Source organism: Centropristis striata, chromosome 8 (genome assembly GCF_030273125.1).
Source record: "Centropristis striata isolate RG_2023a ecotype Rhode Island chromosome 8, C.striata_1.0, whole genome shotgun sequence".
NCBI classification, from domain to species: domain Eukaryota; kingdom Metazoa; phylum Chordata; class Actinopteri; order Perciformes; family Serranidae; genus Centropristis; species Centropristis striata.
In genome coordinates this window covers 32,386,414-32,401,117 of record NC_081524.1, presented here as the reverse complement: position 1 = coordinate 32,401,117, position 14,704 = coordinate 32,386,414, and the positions used below count along the sequence as shown (strand labels likewise).

At 33.7% G+C, this 14,704-nt stretch overlaps 1 protein-coding gene across 1 annotated transcript; it reads right to left on the bottom strand.

The window, feature by feature from the left end:
• Positions 1 to 657: 657 nt before the first annotated feature.
• Positions 658 to 2,758, bottom strand: zmp:0000000930 (telethonin). Its single transcript, XM_059340200.1, has 2 exons — positions 2,437 to 2,758; positions 658 to 1,332 (listed from the first exon to the last, which is right to left on the bottom strand). The coding sequence occupies exons 1-2, from the start codon at positions 2,568 to 2,570 to the stop codon at positions 978 to 980; spliced, it is 489 nt and encodes a 162-aa protein (XP_059196183.1). The 5' UTR covers positions 2,571 to 2,758; the 3' UTR covers positions 658 to 977.
• Between the last annotated feature and the right edge of the window lie 11,946 nt (positions 2,759 to 14,704).

Genomic DNA, 14,704 nt, shown 5'->3' with positions numbered 1-14,704 from the left:
GTCAGGATCCTTTTCATGTGTGTTGTTGTCCTACTCACTTCCGCCACAAGAGGCTGAAGTGCCTTACTACCTCATATTCTAAACAGGACTAAAAGCATTCATGTGTTATTTTAGTTTTTCCATGAACTGTGGAAGAAAACGTCAGTGCTTTCAGTCTTATTTAGAACATGAGGAAGTCGTGCACTTCAGCATCTTGTGGTCAAAATGGGCATTACATCATTAAACACTAAGCACAAAACTTAATGTTCTTGCCAAAAATAATCACCTGGCAAAACTTATTTTAAAGAACTTAGAAACATTTTCCTTACAAAAGCATTTGCTTTAACTCATTAGCACAGAAGAGAAAATAATTAAAATCTTAGAAAATTAATGCAAAGGTAATCACAGAAACAAATGAAGCATTACACTCATCTCACCTACAGTTCCAACTCCAAACATGACATTGTCCATTTATGTGAATATATTTCTTTGTATATTTTGGAACAGAACAGTTTCATTAACTTGCCATGTAAGACAGTAGTTAAAACTGTGTTGGTGGGAAAGTTTCCCAACTCTGTTTCATGGAGCTTTATTGGGCAGGGAAATCAATGACGATGATGATGCACTGTCTATCATTGTTAAAAATGTGATTACTTACACAGTGTATCATTATTTTTTATTTTTTGCAGTACAAGTATAACACATGATTTATGATGATTTGTCAGAAGTCCTTTTTAAAAATAATAATTTGGTAAGTGAATTAAGAGAAAATCCAGTTAACCCTTGCTAAAATAATTTAACACTCCTCAGAAGAACAATACTTGTGTTTGGATAACACAAAAAAATATTTAGCTGCTGAGATATTTTACTTAAATCAAAACAATATTCACGAGGCATCCTGTATCCTCAGGAGGAGTTTAAATAGTTATACATTTTCATTTATTAATACTGGTGCGTAAATTACAATAAGAAAGGCTATGTCATATTTCTGTCTTGCTTCACTCCCTCCTCTGCACCCGTTGAGAGGTTTCCCTTGGTGACGACATCAGACCCGAGGCTCTGAAGTTCACTCGGGCTGGCTTGCAGAGGTCCTGAGTTATGGCAGTCACACCCTGTTTATCCACGCCGTCATTCATTGTCCCTAGCCGCTCGTGTTCTGTGCACCCAAAGGTGGTTGTGGCATGACGTAGGTCCCTGCTGGTGTTGAAGAGGGGCAGCTGGTGCTCTGCCATGCCTCCACTGCTGCTGCCCAGCCTCAGTGTGTGGCTGGGGCTCCTCTCCACCATGAAGTGGATCACCTGTTGCTGCTTGTAACTCTCTCTACGAATGCTGTCAGTCTCTGACAGAGTCAGCCTGCAACACATAACACACACCAGATACATTGTTTTAATCCACTCTCTGTATTACAGTAGAGTGGTGCAGTGCATGGGCAGAGACAAAGGGCCCCATAGCACAAACATGCAAAAGGCCCTACTACCTCTTATACATAGGAGCAAGACTTTATAGTTGTTTAGTCCCTTTTTGTTGTTTTGTGTCTAAAAAAGTGTCTATTTTAAGTCATTGAATGTTGCTTTGTGTCTCTTTGTGGTCATTTTGTGTTTCTTTGTGGTCGTATTTCCCCTCTCCATAGTTGTTTTGTTTATCTTTGTAGGTCTCTCTTTGCACCAATTTTGCATCTATTTGAGGTTGTTTTCTGTCTTGTTATCTGCTTTTTGTGTCATTTTATGTTGCTTTGTGGTCATTTTTAGTGTCTTCCTGGTTGGTACATTTCTCTTTAAGTGACATTTTTGTATGTGAGGACCCCTGAGCCCCTGGGTTTGTGCCTGGTAGGCCTGTCCAGTGATGCTTCTATTATACTATGATGTCATCAAATCTCGTTCAAATTATTTCAAATTGCTTACAGACAATGAGACTACATCCACACTGAATTACTCAAAAAGACTGCTTCACTGCCCATTGTTGAAACTCTGAAAGCTGGTTTTCCTTCTGAATATGTCATGTGTTTGTAGTAAAAACATAACAAGTACATGGGCTGCACTCTCCTGCTATTGTCACAACATTAACCTACAAATACGTAACAAAGTTCTCATAAACATTATATACAAAATACAGCAGAACAGTTCACCCCATATTAAAAATACATATTTTCTGTGTACCAGTAGAGCTATTTATTAGCCTTGATTGTTTTGTTGTGAGTTTGTCAAGTGTTGGAGATATCGGCTGAAGATATGTCTGCCTTCTCTCCAACATAATGGAACTGTACGGCAAAAAAAAAGATTTTAAATATATTTTTCCAATACATTTTTGGGCACTGTGAGCACCAACAGCTGAGTGCCATATAGGACCATTATACTCAAGAGAAGGCAAAGATCTTACGAAAAAAAAAAAAACAGGATTTTGGGGTGAACTGTTCCTTCCATCTAGGATGAAGGAGAATGTCAAATCAGAACAACCTACTTGTATTGTGGTCTGGTTTCAAGGACCAGGCTCAGCCAGCATGCTTCGTAGCTCTCCTTCTTCCACTGGTTTTCCTCCTGAAGATCACAGAAGGAGTTCACCAGGTAGCAGCCTCCCCGGCTCACACAGTGCATGGTGGAGCGATTGAGCCAAAAGTGTAAATGGTAGTAATTTATATAGAAAAGCGAGCATGTGCAGAGACAAACGTCCCCTTTCACTTCTGTCTCACTTAAAACTCAAGAGAAACAGATACAGCAAGCGATCAAATAATCTGTCATCATCAATGTGTGTTTCCAGTAGTCTGAGATGTGAGTGTGTTTGGCAATGTCTTAAATATCCAGTCCTGTTTCTATTTTTAGTCCTCTGTATCACTTTGTAGTGAATGTAGTGAATGTCCTCACTCCAGGCATCCTGAAGGTTGGTTTTCATTTGAAAAGCTCTTCCCATGACACGAGTCAGCCACATGAACCCAGATAAAAACCCCACTAATTTCATTTACTGAACTTATTTCTCATATATCATGGACCTGTAGATAAAAAGAGAACATTTGCATTCCTTGATTATGCTGTGGGTTTGATCCTGTGATGGGGAAATGTGTTTACATCTGTACTATGAGTGCGTGTTGACAGAAAAGTGAAATGAGACTAATCTCCTCAACGACATGGATCTAGAGTTCATCCCATCAGGTCAAAAAATATATCCTCCAACTCCTCGAATGTGTCTCACATAGACCACATGTCGTAGGAAGGAAACAGCTGAGAGCAATCAGATCACTACCTGACATCAAAATCCAACACATTAATCCAAAGCCACGTCAGCCTCAAAGCTGAAATCATGTTAAGAAACTGCAGAATTCATGTTTGTGGCTGACTGGATTTTAGAAAAGTTCTCTGGCACCATTGGCACTGTACATTTATGAATGGCTTTCTGTCATCTGTATTTCATTATTTATTGTATAGATGTGAAAAAAGTTTGGTAGGCAGGTAAAAAGCCTTGCGGGACTTCTAAATCTTGAACTACCTACAAAGTAAGTTTCTAAAATTGTATTCACTTAATGAATGTTCTCGTTACTTATCAGCTCTGAAGCTTATTTAATGATACCTAATATTCTGACACTGAAAATAGAATATGACTTTAATCCTTAATTAAATGTCTTTTCAGGAGGACGCTGGCACCCCAGTGTGATCAAAGCATGAGGGTGAAACTGAAGCAGAGGGTGCTTGATGGTCTGAGGCAGTGGAAGGTATGCTGGACTTGTTCCAGCAAAAACAGCCTGTTCCAGCAACACAAGAGCCAGTATTACATGACTTCAGTTTGATGCTGAATCCTGACTAATAGGCGTTGCTGTGGCAACACAAACGCACATTCATAAACAAAAACAGGCATCTCTTTAAGTTTCAAAGTGACGTTAGCTTTCCATCATGAGCAGGCAAATCCACAGCCAAGTTATTTAATGAAGAATGATCATATTTGATAGGATTGTTATTTAATATGAACAGGAGCATTATTGTGACAGTGATATTCTACAGTCAATCTTAACCCCTGTGTATCACTGGGGACATTTTGGGCTTTTTCATTTTTCGATCATTTCTGGTAATTTATTGCTGGAGGAATGGGGTGTGTTCAAGACAGCATACACAGCTGATTGCGGTTGCTAAGATGTAGCTGCAGTGATTTAACAACATTGGTGTCGGACTTCATTCCAGATGTGACAGTATTTAGGTTATTATATTCATAGGCTAACATTTAACAGCACTCTTCGGATCAAATGATCCATGATATGAGCACTTCACTGTGGTTTCTCCGTCTTTGATGAAGACAAATATACATTTGTGTCACAAAAAACAGGTTTTGCAGTTTCCTTTTTTAAGGTTGGAATGGTACGACACAGATCAGGTTCAATCATTAAAAGGTTATAGAAGATGCTAACATCATAATGTATTATGCCAATTAATCGGAGCAGAGTTAACCAATTTGTTTCTTACTGTATCACAAAGTGAAAGCAGTCATTTACCTTCAAACAAAAACAGCATTATTAAACTAGAAAATTTCCTCTGGGGAAATTTTGAAAGGGCCACGGGGGCTACTGCCGGTGTGTGTACACTATGATGAAATTCTTCAGAGATTTCAAACTATGCCCTTTAACCTCAAAATATGTGTGTGTGTGTGTGTGTGTGTGTGTGTGTGTGTGTGTGTGTGTGTGTGTATAGGTGTAATTAAAATCACATGAAGTTACCTGTGTGTATGTGTGTGTGTGTGTGTGTGTGTGTGTGCGTGCGTGTTTGTAATTAAAATCACATAAAGTTACCTGTGTGTGTGTGTGTGTGTGTAGCGAAAATCGCATAAAGTTACCTGTGTGTATGTGTGTGTGTGTAATTAAAATCACATAAAGTTACCTGTGTGTGCGTGTATGAAGCATGTATATTCATGTGTGAGGAGTGTGCGCACTTTAGTGCATGTGTGTGTGTGTGAGTATCTGTAACTGTAATCACATCAAAGATCAAAGGCAATCAGATCAAAGCAATCAACAGAATTAACTGCAGCTGTTAATGTTCCGAAAGAGTGACAGCAGAGGTGGACAGACTCGAATTTCTGGCCTCGAACAGAAAGCATTTTTGTCAAAACCATAATACCTATCATTGATCCGACTTCACTTTGAGCGTCCCGAGTTATTCCTGAACGTCTACATATGATTTTTTTAAAGAAAAATTAAAGCGATCTAAAAAACCTGTTCCATCTTCCTTTTTTTCGAAATCTTCCTGCGTTTTTAATATGGGACCCAATGAGGCTGTTGGTGGTTTTGGTGCCGCATCTTTGCGTCGTACGCCCAAACTATAACTCTGACAGCTTTACCAGAGGATTGTGAGTGAGAAGACAAATTTTCCTACATTTCTATGTATAAATTATTTCTGTAGAGTGGAATTTGCGGCCTGGAGCGCAGTTTTCAAATTTCTTTTTTGACAGTTTTACCTCTCCCTCTACACTCTGAGCGATGACATCACACACTCTGACACGAACATTCCGTGCAATACACACCCATTATAATCTCAGAATTTCTCCAAAAATGATCATGGTCATTGAACAGGGATTGATAAAAAACTATATGACCTATCGAAACGTGGATTAATACACCAATACACAAGACTTGTGTCTACTGTTTAAAGTTTAAATGGAGTCTCTAGGTGAAATTATGCCGGAGGAGTAGACGTTTAAAAATCTCCAATGATTGTTCTTTTTCGCTCATTTTTTGTCGGCCGTCCCATTCATTTCAATGCAAAATTTTGAGCAGTTTTTCAGCTATTGCTGTATGGGACCAGTGCTCGGTGCGATTGCCCCGAGACCCTAATTAGGGCCTCGGGGCAATCGCACCGAGCATTACTGTTATACTGTGGATTTCTTCTTATTCCTCTTGCGGACTAGCCTGGCTAACACCAGACTATTCGAGCGCCCAAGGCAGTCTGGGTATACCCAGGCTACTTGCGGACGCAATTTCGTCCCGCTACTAGTTATATATCAAAACGTGCGGTTTGATCGGGATCGGTGTGCTTTAATACCTGCATGCATTAAATAAAGTCTCTCTTGTGTTTTTCTTTCCAACTTTAACTCACATTTTGGAGCTTTTCCTTGCCCACTGGATAGAAATGCCATAATATGCTTTTTATTAAGTTTTGCTGTTATTGTTTCTAATATTGTAGCTTTCAAGCCTTGGGAGAAGGTCTCTCCTGTGTATTTCTTCCCAAGGAATACTCCAATTTGAACTCTAAACTAAAAGGATTTTCGGTTGTTTTTGTCATGAGAGGCATCTTTATTTAGTTTAATATATTTTTTTGTTTTAGTTTGTTTCATTTTTGTGTTTTTTGTTGAAATGTACAGTAATGTGCAAAAGTTTAAGGCATGTGTAAAAAAAAGCTACAAAATAAGAATGTTCTCAAACATAGAATTGATAATATTTTTTATCAAAAAACAAAAAGTGAATGGACGGAAGAATAATCAATATTTAATGTGACCACCCCTTGCCTTAATTTAATAGAATCTTATTTAATTTTAATGGTTTTATTTCATTGTTGTTTTTGAAATGTATGTAATTTCCACTGTCAAGACACTTGTAAGCCTTGGAAGAAAGTCTCTCTTGTGTTCATCTTTCCAAGGAAAACTTCAATTGTACTAAACTTTTTTTGGAGCTTTTCCTTGTCCATTGGAGAGAGGTGTCATAATATGCTTCTTGTTATGTATTTATTTATTCATAAACATATTTGTACAGTACTGCACAATGGTTTTAGGCAGGTGTGGAAAAAATGCTGTGAAATAAGAATGCTTTCAAAAATCGAATTGATGAATTTTTTCCTTGTCCATTGGAGAGAGGTTTCATAATATGCCTCTGGGATCTGGGATCTGGGATATAAAGTTCAACCCATTAGGAACTGACACAGTACTTGAAATAAGCTATATATATATATATATATATATATATATATATATATATATATGTATATATATATATATATATATATATATATATATATATATATATATATATATACATATATACATATATATACATATATATATATAGCTTATTTCAAGTACTGTGTCAGTTCCTAATGGGTTGAACTTTATATCCCAGATGGATTTATTGAAGTAAGTATTGAAACAATGCAATGCAGATTGCACGAGATTATTTTTTCACAATGAAAATCCACCTTGACATATGAAATTAATCTTTCAAAACATATTTCTCGATGATGTTATGATTTGAAATGATGATGTGTGTGTTTTTGTGTCTCAGGGTTCCATGTGTTCTGTGTTCTAATGTCTGCACATAAATTAGAACACAGAACACCCAGACAGTCTGTTTAAACACAGTTTAAGTCTATTAGAGTCCATTTAGAGTGTTTGCTCTCCACAGACTGGACAGTCCACTGGGCAGACACACTGTAGATCTGGTTGGATTGGAAATACTATTCAGAGTTTTTACATGTTATGTAGTTTTTTTTTAACTTTGTGAAACCTGTGGATCAAGGAGAGACAAGGGGAAAGTGGAAGCCTTTTTCCTGCATGTTGCCAGAGCCCTGTGCAGAGTCCTAAATATAATAGTGAAAGAGGTAGGGATCGACGTGCTCAGTCTAAGTTATGTCATATTTTGGTTACTGTATTGCAGTGCAAGGTTGCTGTCTCTGAATTTGTTGGGTGATGGTGTATGTCCTCTCCTGAAGCCCACTATGAGTTTAACATAGTGAGGGATCTTTATTTATTTGTCACCATGAACTGCAGAGACCACTTTGTGCTGTTTAGATTCATTCCTCATTAGAGGATTTTGTTTCTTGCTAAAGTGATATTGTTAACAAGGTTAGTTTTAGGCAGGTGTGGAAAAAATGCTATAAAATAAGAATGCTATCAAAAACAGAATTGATAATATTTTTATAAAAAAAAAGAAAAGTGAATGGATGGAAGGAAGAATAATCAAAATATATATAAATGAGACACTCTTTATCCTTGGAAGAAGGTCTCTCTTCCCAAGGAATAATTCAATTTTATGTCATTTTTTGGAGCTTTTATTTTTTTTACTTTATTTTATATATATATATATATATATATCCATCCATCCATCCATCCATCCATTTTCTTCTGCTTATCCGGGGCCGGGTCGCGGGGGCAGCACGCTAAGCAGGGCATTCCAGACGTCCCTCTCCCCAGCCACAATGTCCAGCTCCTCCTGGGGGACCCCGAGGCGTTCCCAGGCCAGGAGAGAGATATAATCCCTTCACCGTGTTGTGGGTATTCCCCGGGGCCTCCTACCAGTTGGACGTGCACGGAACACCTCTAACGGGAGGCGCCCGGGAGGCATCCTTACCAGATGCCCAAACCACCTCAGCTGACTCCTTTCGACGCGAAGGAGCAGCAGCTCCCTCCGGATGTCTGAGCTCCTCACCTTATCTCTAAGGCTGAGCCCAGCCACCCTACGGAGGAAGCTCATTTCAGCCGCTTGTATCCGCGATCTTGCTCTTTCGGTCACTACCCAAAGCTCACGACCATAGGTGAGGGTTGGAACATAGATGGACCGGTAAATCGAGAGCTTTGCCTTCCAGCTCAGCTCCTTCTTCACCACGACAGTCCGGTACAACGCCCGCATCACTGCTGACGCTGCACTCCGTTCTACCCTCACTCGTGAACAAGACCCCGAGATACTTGAACTCCTTCGCTTGAGGCAGTACCTCTCTCCCCACCCAGAGGGGGCAGTCCACCGTTTTCCGGTATATATATATATATATATATATATATATATATATATATATACCGGAAAACGGTAGAAAAAAAAGTTGTCACATGAAAAAAGTCAAAATGACAGAAAAGTTGAAAACATGAAAGAAAGTCAAAATGACAAAAAAGTTGATATCATGAAAAAAGTCAAAATGACAAAAGTTGAAAACATGAAAAAAGTCAAAATGACAAAAAAGTTGATATCATGAAAAAAGTCAAAATGACAAAAGTTGAAAACATGAAAAAAGTCAAAATGACAGAAAAGTTGAAAACATGAAAAAAGTCAAAATGACAAGAATTGAAAACATGAAAAAAGTCAAAATGACAAAAGTTGATATCATGAAAAAAGTCAAAATGACAAAATAGGTTGATATCAGGAAAAAAGTCAAAATGACAAAATAGGTTGATATCAGGAAATAAGTCAAAATGACAAAATGTTGATATCATGAAAAAGTCAAAATGACAAAATGTTGATATCATGAAAAAGTCAAAATGACAGAAAAGTTGAAAACATGAAAAAGTCAAAATGACAGAAAAGCTGAAAACATGAAAAAAGTCAATATGACAAAAAATGATATCATGAAAAAGTCAAAATGACAGAAAAGCTGAAAACATGAAAAAAGTCAAAATGACAAAAAATTGATATCATGAAAAAGTCAAAATGACAAAAAAAGTTGATATCATGACAAAGTCAAAATGATAAAGTTGATATCATGAAAAAAGTCATAATGACTAAAGTTGAAAACATGAAAAAAGTCAAAATGACAGAAAAATTGATGTCATGAAAAAAGTCAAAATGACAAAATAAGTTGATATCATGATAAAAAAAAGTTGAAATCATGATAAAAAAAAAGTCAAAATGACAAAAAAGTTGAATTCATGATAAAAAATGACAGAAAACGTTGATATGAAAAAAGTCAAAATGACCTAAGCTGAAAACATGAAAAAAGTCAAAATGACAAAAAAATTGATATCATGAAAAAGTCAAAATGACAAAAGTTGAAAACATGAAAAAAGTCAAAATGACAAAAAAGTTGATATCATGAAAAAAGTCAAAATGACAAAAGTTGAAAACATGAAAAAAGTCAAAATGACAGAAAAGTTGAAAACATGAAAAAAGTCAAAATGACAGAAAAGTTGAAAACATGAAAAAAGTCAAAATGACAAGAATTGAAAACATGAAAAAAAGTCAAAATGACAAAAGTTGATATCATGAAAAAAGTCAAAATGACAAAATAGGTTGATATCAGGAAAAAAGTCAAAATGACAAAATAGGTTGATATCAGGAAATAAGTCAAAATGACAAAATGTTGATATCATGAAAAAGTCAAAATGACAGAAAAGTTGAAAACATGAAAAAGTCAAAATGACAGAAAAGCTGAAAACATGAAAAAAGTCAAAATGACAAAAAATTGATATCATGAAAAAGTCAAAATGACAAAAAAAGTTGATATCATGAAAAAGTCAAAATGACAAAATGTTGATATCATGAAAAAAGTCAAAATGACAGAAAAGTTGAAAACATGAAAAAGTCAAAATGACAGAAAAGCTGAAAACATGAAAAAAGTCAATATGACAAAAAATGATAACATGAAAAAGTCAAAATGACAGAAAAGCTGAAAACATGAAAAAAAGTCAAAATGACAAAAAATTGATATCATGAAAAAGTCAAAATGACAAAAAAAGTTGATATCATGACAAAGTCAAAATGATAAAGTTGATATCATGAAAAAAGTCAAAATGACTATAGTTGAAAACATGAAAAAAGTCAAAATGACAAAATAAGTTGATATCATGATAAAAAAAGTTGAAATCATGATAAAAAAGTCAAAATGACAAAAAAAGTTGAATTCATGATAAAAAAATTACAGAAAACGTTGATATGAAAAAAGTCAAAATGACCTAAGCTGAAAACATGAAAAAAGTCAAAATGACAAAAAAATTGATATCATGAAAAAGTCAAAATGATAAAGTTGATATCATGAAAAAAAAGTCAAAATGACAAAAGTTGAAAAGATGAAAAAAGTCAAAATGACAGAAAAGTTGATGTCATGAAAAAAGTCAAAATGACAGAAAAGTTGATGTCATGAAAAAAAGTCAAAATGACAAAATAAGTTGATATCATGATAAAAAAAGTTGAAATCATGATAAAAAAAGTCAAAATGACAAAATAAGTTGATGTCATGAAAAAAGTCAAAATGACAAAATAAGTTGATATCATGATAAAAAAAAGTTGAAATCATGATAAAAAAAGTCAAAATGACTAAAAAAGTTGAAATCATGATTTAAAAAATGACAGAAGACGTTGATATGAAAAAAGTCAAAATGACCTAAGCTGAAAACACGAAAAAAGTCAAAATGACAAAAAAAATTGATATCATGAAAAAGTCAAAATGGCAAAAAAAACTCCTTCGCTTGAGGCAGTACCTCTCTCCCCACCCAGAGGGGGCAGTCCACCGTTTTCCGGTATATATATATATATATATATATATATATACCGGAAAACGGTAGAAAAAAAAGTTGTCACATGAAAAAAGTCAAAATGACAGAAAAGTTGAAAACATGAAAGAAAGTCAAAATGACAAAAAAGTTGATATCATGAAAAAGTCGAAATGATAAAGTTGAAAATATGAAAAAAGTCAAAATGACAGAAAAGTTGATGTCATGAAAAAAGTCAAAATGACAGAAAAGTTGATGTCATGAAAAAAGTCAAAATGACAGAAAAGTTGATGTCATGAAAGAAGTCAAAATGACAAAATAAGTTGATATCATGATAAAAAAAGTTGAAATCATGATAAAAAAAGTCAAGATGACAAAAAAAGTTGAAATCATGAAAAAAGTCAAAATGACAAAATAAGTTGATATCATGAAAAAAGTCAAAATGACAAACAAAGTTGATATCATGAAAAAAGTAAAAATGACAAAAGTTCACATGAAAAAAGTAAAAATGACTAAAAAAGTTGAAGTCATGAAAAAAGTCAAAATGACCTAATGTGAAAACATGAAAAAAGTCAAAATGACAGAAAAAGTTGACATGAAAAAAGTCAAAATGACCTAAGCTGAAAACATGAAAAAAGTCAAAATGACAGAAAAGTTGAAAACATGAAAGAAAGTCAAAATGACAAAAAAGTTGATATCATGAAAAAGTCGAAATGATAAAGTTGAAAACATGAAAAAAGTCAAAATGACAGAAAAGTTGATGTCATGAAAAAAGTCAAAATGACAGAAAAGTTGATGTCATGAAAAAAGTCAAAATGACAGAAAAGTTGATGTCATGAAAGAAGTCAAAATGACAAAATAAGTTGATATCATGATAAAAAAAGTTGAAATCATGATAAAAAAAAGTCAAAATGACAAAAAAACTTGAAATCATGAAAAAAGTCAAAATGACAAAATAAGTTGATATCATGAAAAAAGTCAAAATGACAAACAAAGTTGATATCATGAAAAAAGTAAAAATGACAAAAGTTCACATGAAAAAAGTAAAAATGACTAAAAAAGTTGAAGTCATGAAAAAAGTCAAAATGACCTAATGTGAAAACATGAAAAAAGTCAAAATGACAGAAAAAGTTGACATGAAAAAAGTCAAAATGATAAAAGCTGAAAACATGAAAAAAGTCAAAATGACAAAAAATGAAATCATGAAAAAAAGTTGATTTCATGATAAAAAAATGACAGAAAACGTTGATATGAAAAAAGTCAAAATGACCTAAGCTGAAAACATGAAAAAAGTCAAAATGACAAAAAAATTGATATCATGAAAAAGTCAAAATGACAAAAAAAGTTGATATCATGAAAAAGTCAAAATGATAAAGTTGATATCATGGAAAAAAAAAGTCAAAATGACAAAAGTTGAAAAGATGAAAAAAGTCAAAATGACAGAAAAGTTGATGTCATGAAAAAAGTCAAAATGACAGAAAAGTTGATGTCATGAAAAAAGTCAAAATGACAAAATAAGTTGATATCATGATAAAAAAAGTTGAAATCATGATAAAAAAAAAGTCAAAATGACAAAATAAGTTGATGTCATGAAAAAAGTCAAAATGACAAAATAAGTTGATATCATGATAAAAAAAAGTTGAAATCATGATAAAAAAAGTCAAAATGACAAAAAAAGTTGAAATCATGATTTAAAAAATGACAGAAGACGTTGATATGAAAAAAGTCAAAATGACCTAAGCTGAAAACATGAAAAAAGTCAAAATGACAAAAAAATTGATATCATGAAAAAGTCAAAATGACAAAAAAGAGTTGATATCATGAAAAAGTCAAAATGACTAAAAAAGTTGAAATCATGATAAAAAAAAAAGTAAAAATGACAAAAGTTCACATGAAAAAAGTAAAAATGACTAAAAAAGTTGAAGTCATGAAAAAAGTCAAAATGACCTAATGTGAAAACATGAAAAAAGTCAAAATGACAGAAAAAGTTGACATGAAAAAAGTCAAAATTACAGAAAAAGTTGACATGAAAAAAGTCAAAATGATAAAAGCTGAAAACATGAAAAAAGTCAAAATGACAAAAAATGAAATCATGAAAAAAAGTCAAAATGAAAAAAAAAGTTGAATTCATGATAAAAAAAAATGACAGAAAACGTTGATATGAAAAAAGTCAAAATTACCTAAGCTGAAAACATGAAAAAAGTCAAAATGACAAAAAAATTGATATCATGAAAAAGTCAAAATGACAAAAAAGAGTTGATATCATGAAAAAGTCAAAATGACTAAAAAAGTTGATATCATGAAAAAAGTCAAAATGACAAACAAAGTTGATATCATGATAAAAAAGTTGAAATCATGAAAAAAGTCAAATTGATTTAAAATAGTTGAAATCATGATAAAAAAGTTGAAATCATGAAAAAAGTCAAATTGATTTAAAATAGTTGAAATCATGATAAAAAAAGTCAAAATGACAAAAAAGTTGAAATCATGATAAAAAAAGTCCAAATGACAAAAAATGAAATCATGATAAAAAAAAGTCAAAATGACAAAAAAAGTTGAAATCATGAAAAAAAGTCAAAATGATTTAAACAATACTTGAATAAAGCTTTTTTGGAGCTAATTTAATTCAATTTAATTTAATTTAAATAAATGCTTGTTAGAGATTAATAAAATTAGCAATAATCTGCATTATGACCTTTAGTAAAATGCTGCTTAGAAATTTATTTAGTAAAACCTAAAACGCACATTTTATATGCCAGGCACAGCACACAGAAATAAGGAGTATAAACAGAAAGGATATACCGATAACGCTTTGCACATAACCACAAATTTGAGGGCAGATGAAACACTGAATCACTCTTTGTACCTATCTCCACCTGGGCCCGTGGCCTTGAATTGTTGCACAAACACTAGACAAGATACAGAAGTGTGCTGTTGGTTTTTTTTTTTTTTCTTCCACAGGGCGGTTACCGGAAATTGAAGCACCAAGAGGCTAGGACTAGCCTGTGTGCCAACGTAATGGACAGGCCGAGTCTAAACCATGGTGCTGCCCCAACAGTTTTAACCATTCACATTATAAAACTCTGTGTAAAAGTAAGTTAGGTATCCTTTTCTGGGAGGTGGTTACAGCTAACTGCTTAGCAGCCTGTGATTTCTGAACAGAGAAGGTCAATGTACATCATTCACTCTTTTATTATTGTCTTAAATAAATAGTCAAAAGGATTTTACTCTCCTCTCATCTGTTCTGCAAAAAAAAACGAACTCTAACTAAAGCTAACCTAAGAGTGGTGTTAGCATTGGGCTAGCCTATTACTACAGAATGCCAAGGAGAGAAAGAAAGCTGAAAGACAGTGAGGGAGAGAGAAGGATTAAGGTATGCCAAGTCATCCATTGCTAGCTAAACTGCATTCCCTTTTTGTACAGACAATTTAAAATGGATTAAAGAGTAAAAAAAAAAGTATGCAAAAATGTCTTCATTAAAATCGAAAAAATAATTTTAAATTTTCATTTTGGAATTTATATTTGTTTTTATAGGGTCTCAGATTTGTAAAGGATCATTACACACTGTGTA

Bases quoted from the DNA above. Each gene is read 5' to 3' on its own strand.
- zmp:0000000930 (XM_059340200.1), bottom strand. From the start codon at position 2,570: ATGCACTGTGTGAGCCGGGGAGGCTGCTACCTGGTGAACTCCTTCTGT. The intron at 1,333-2,436 runs GTAGGTTGTTCT...TATGTGTTGCAG, and splicing joins GAAACCAGACCACAATACAA to GCTGACTCTGTCAGAGACTG.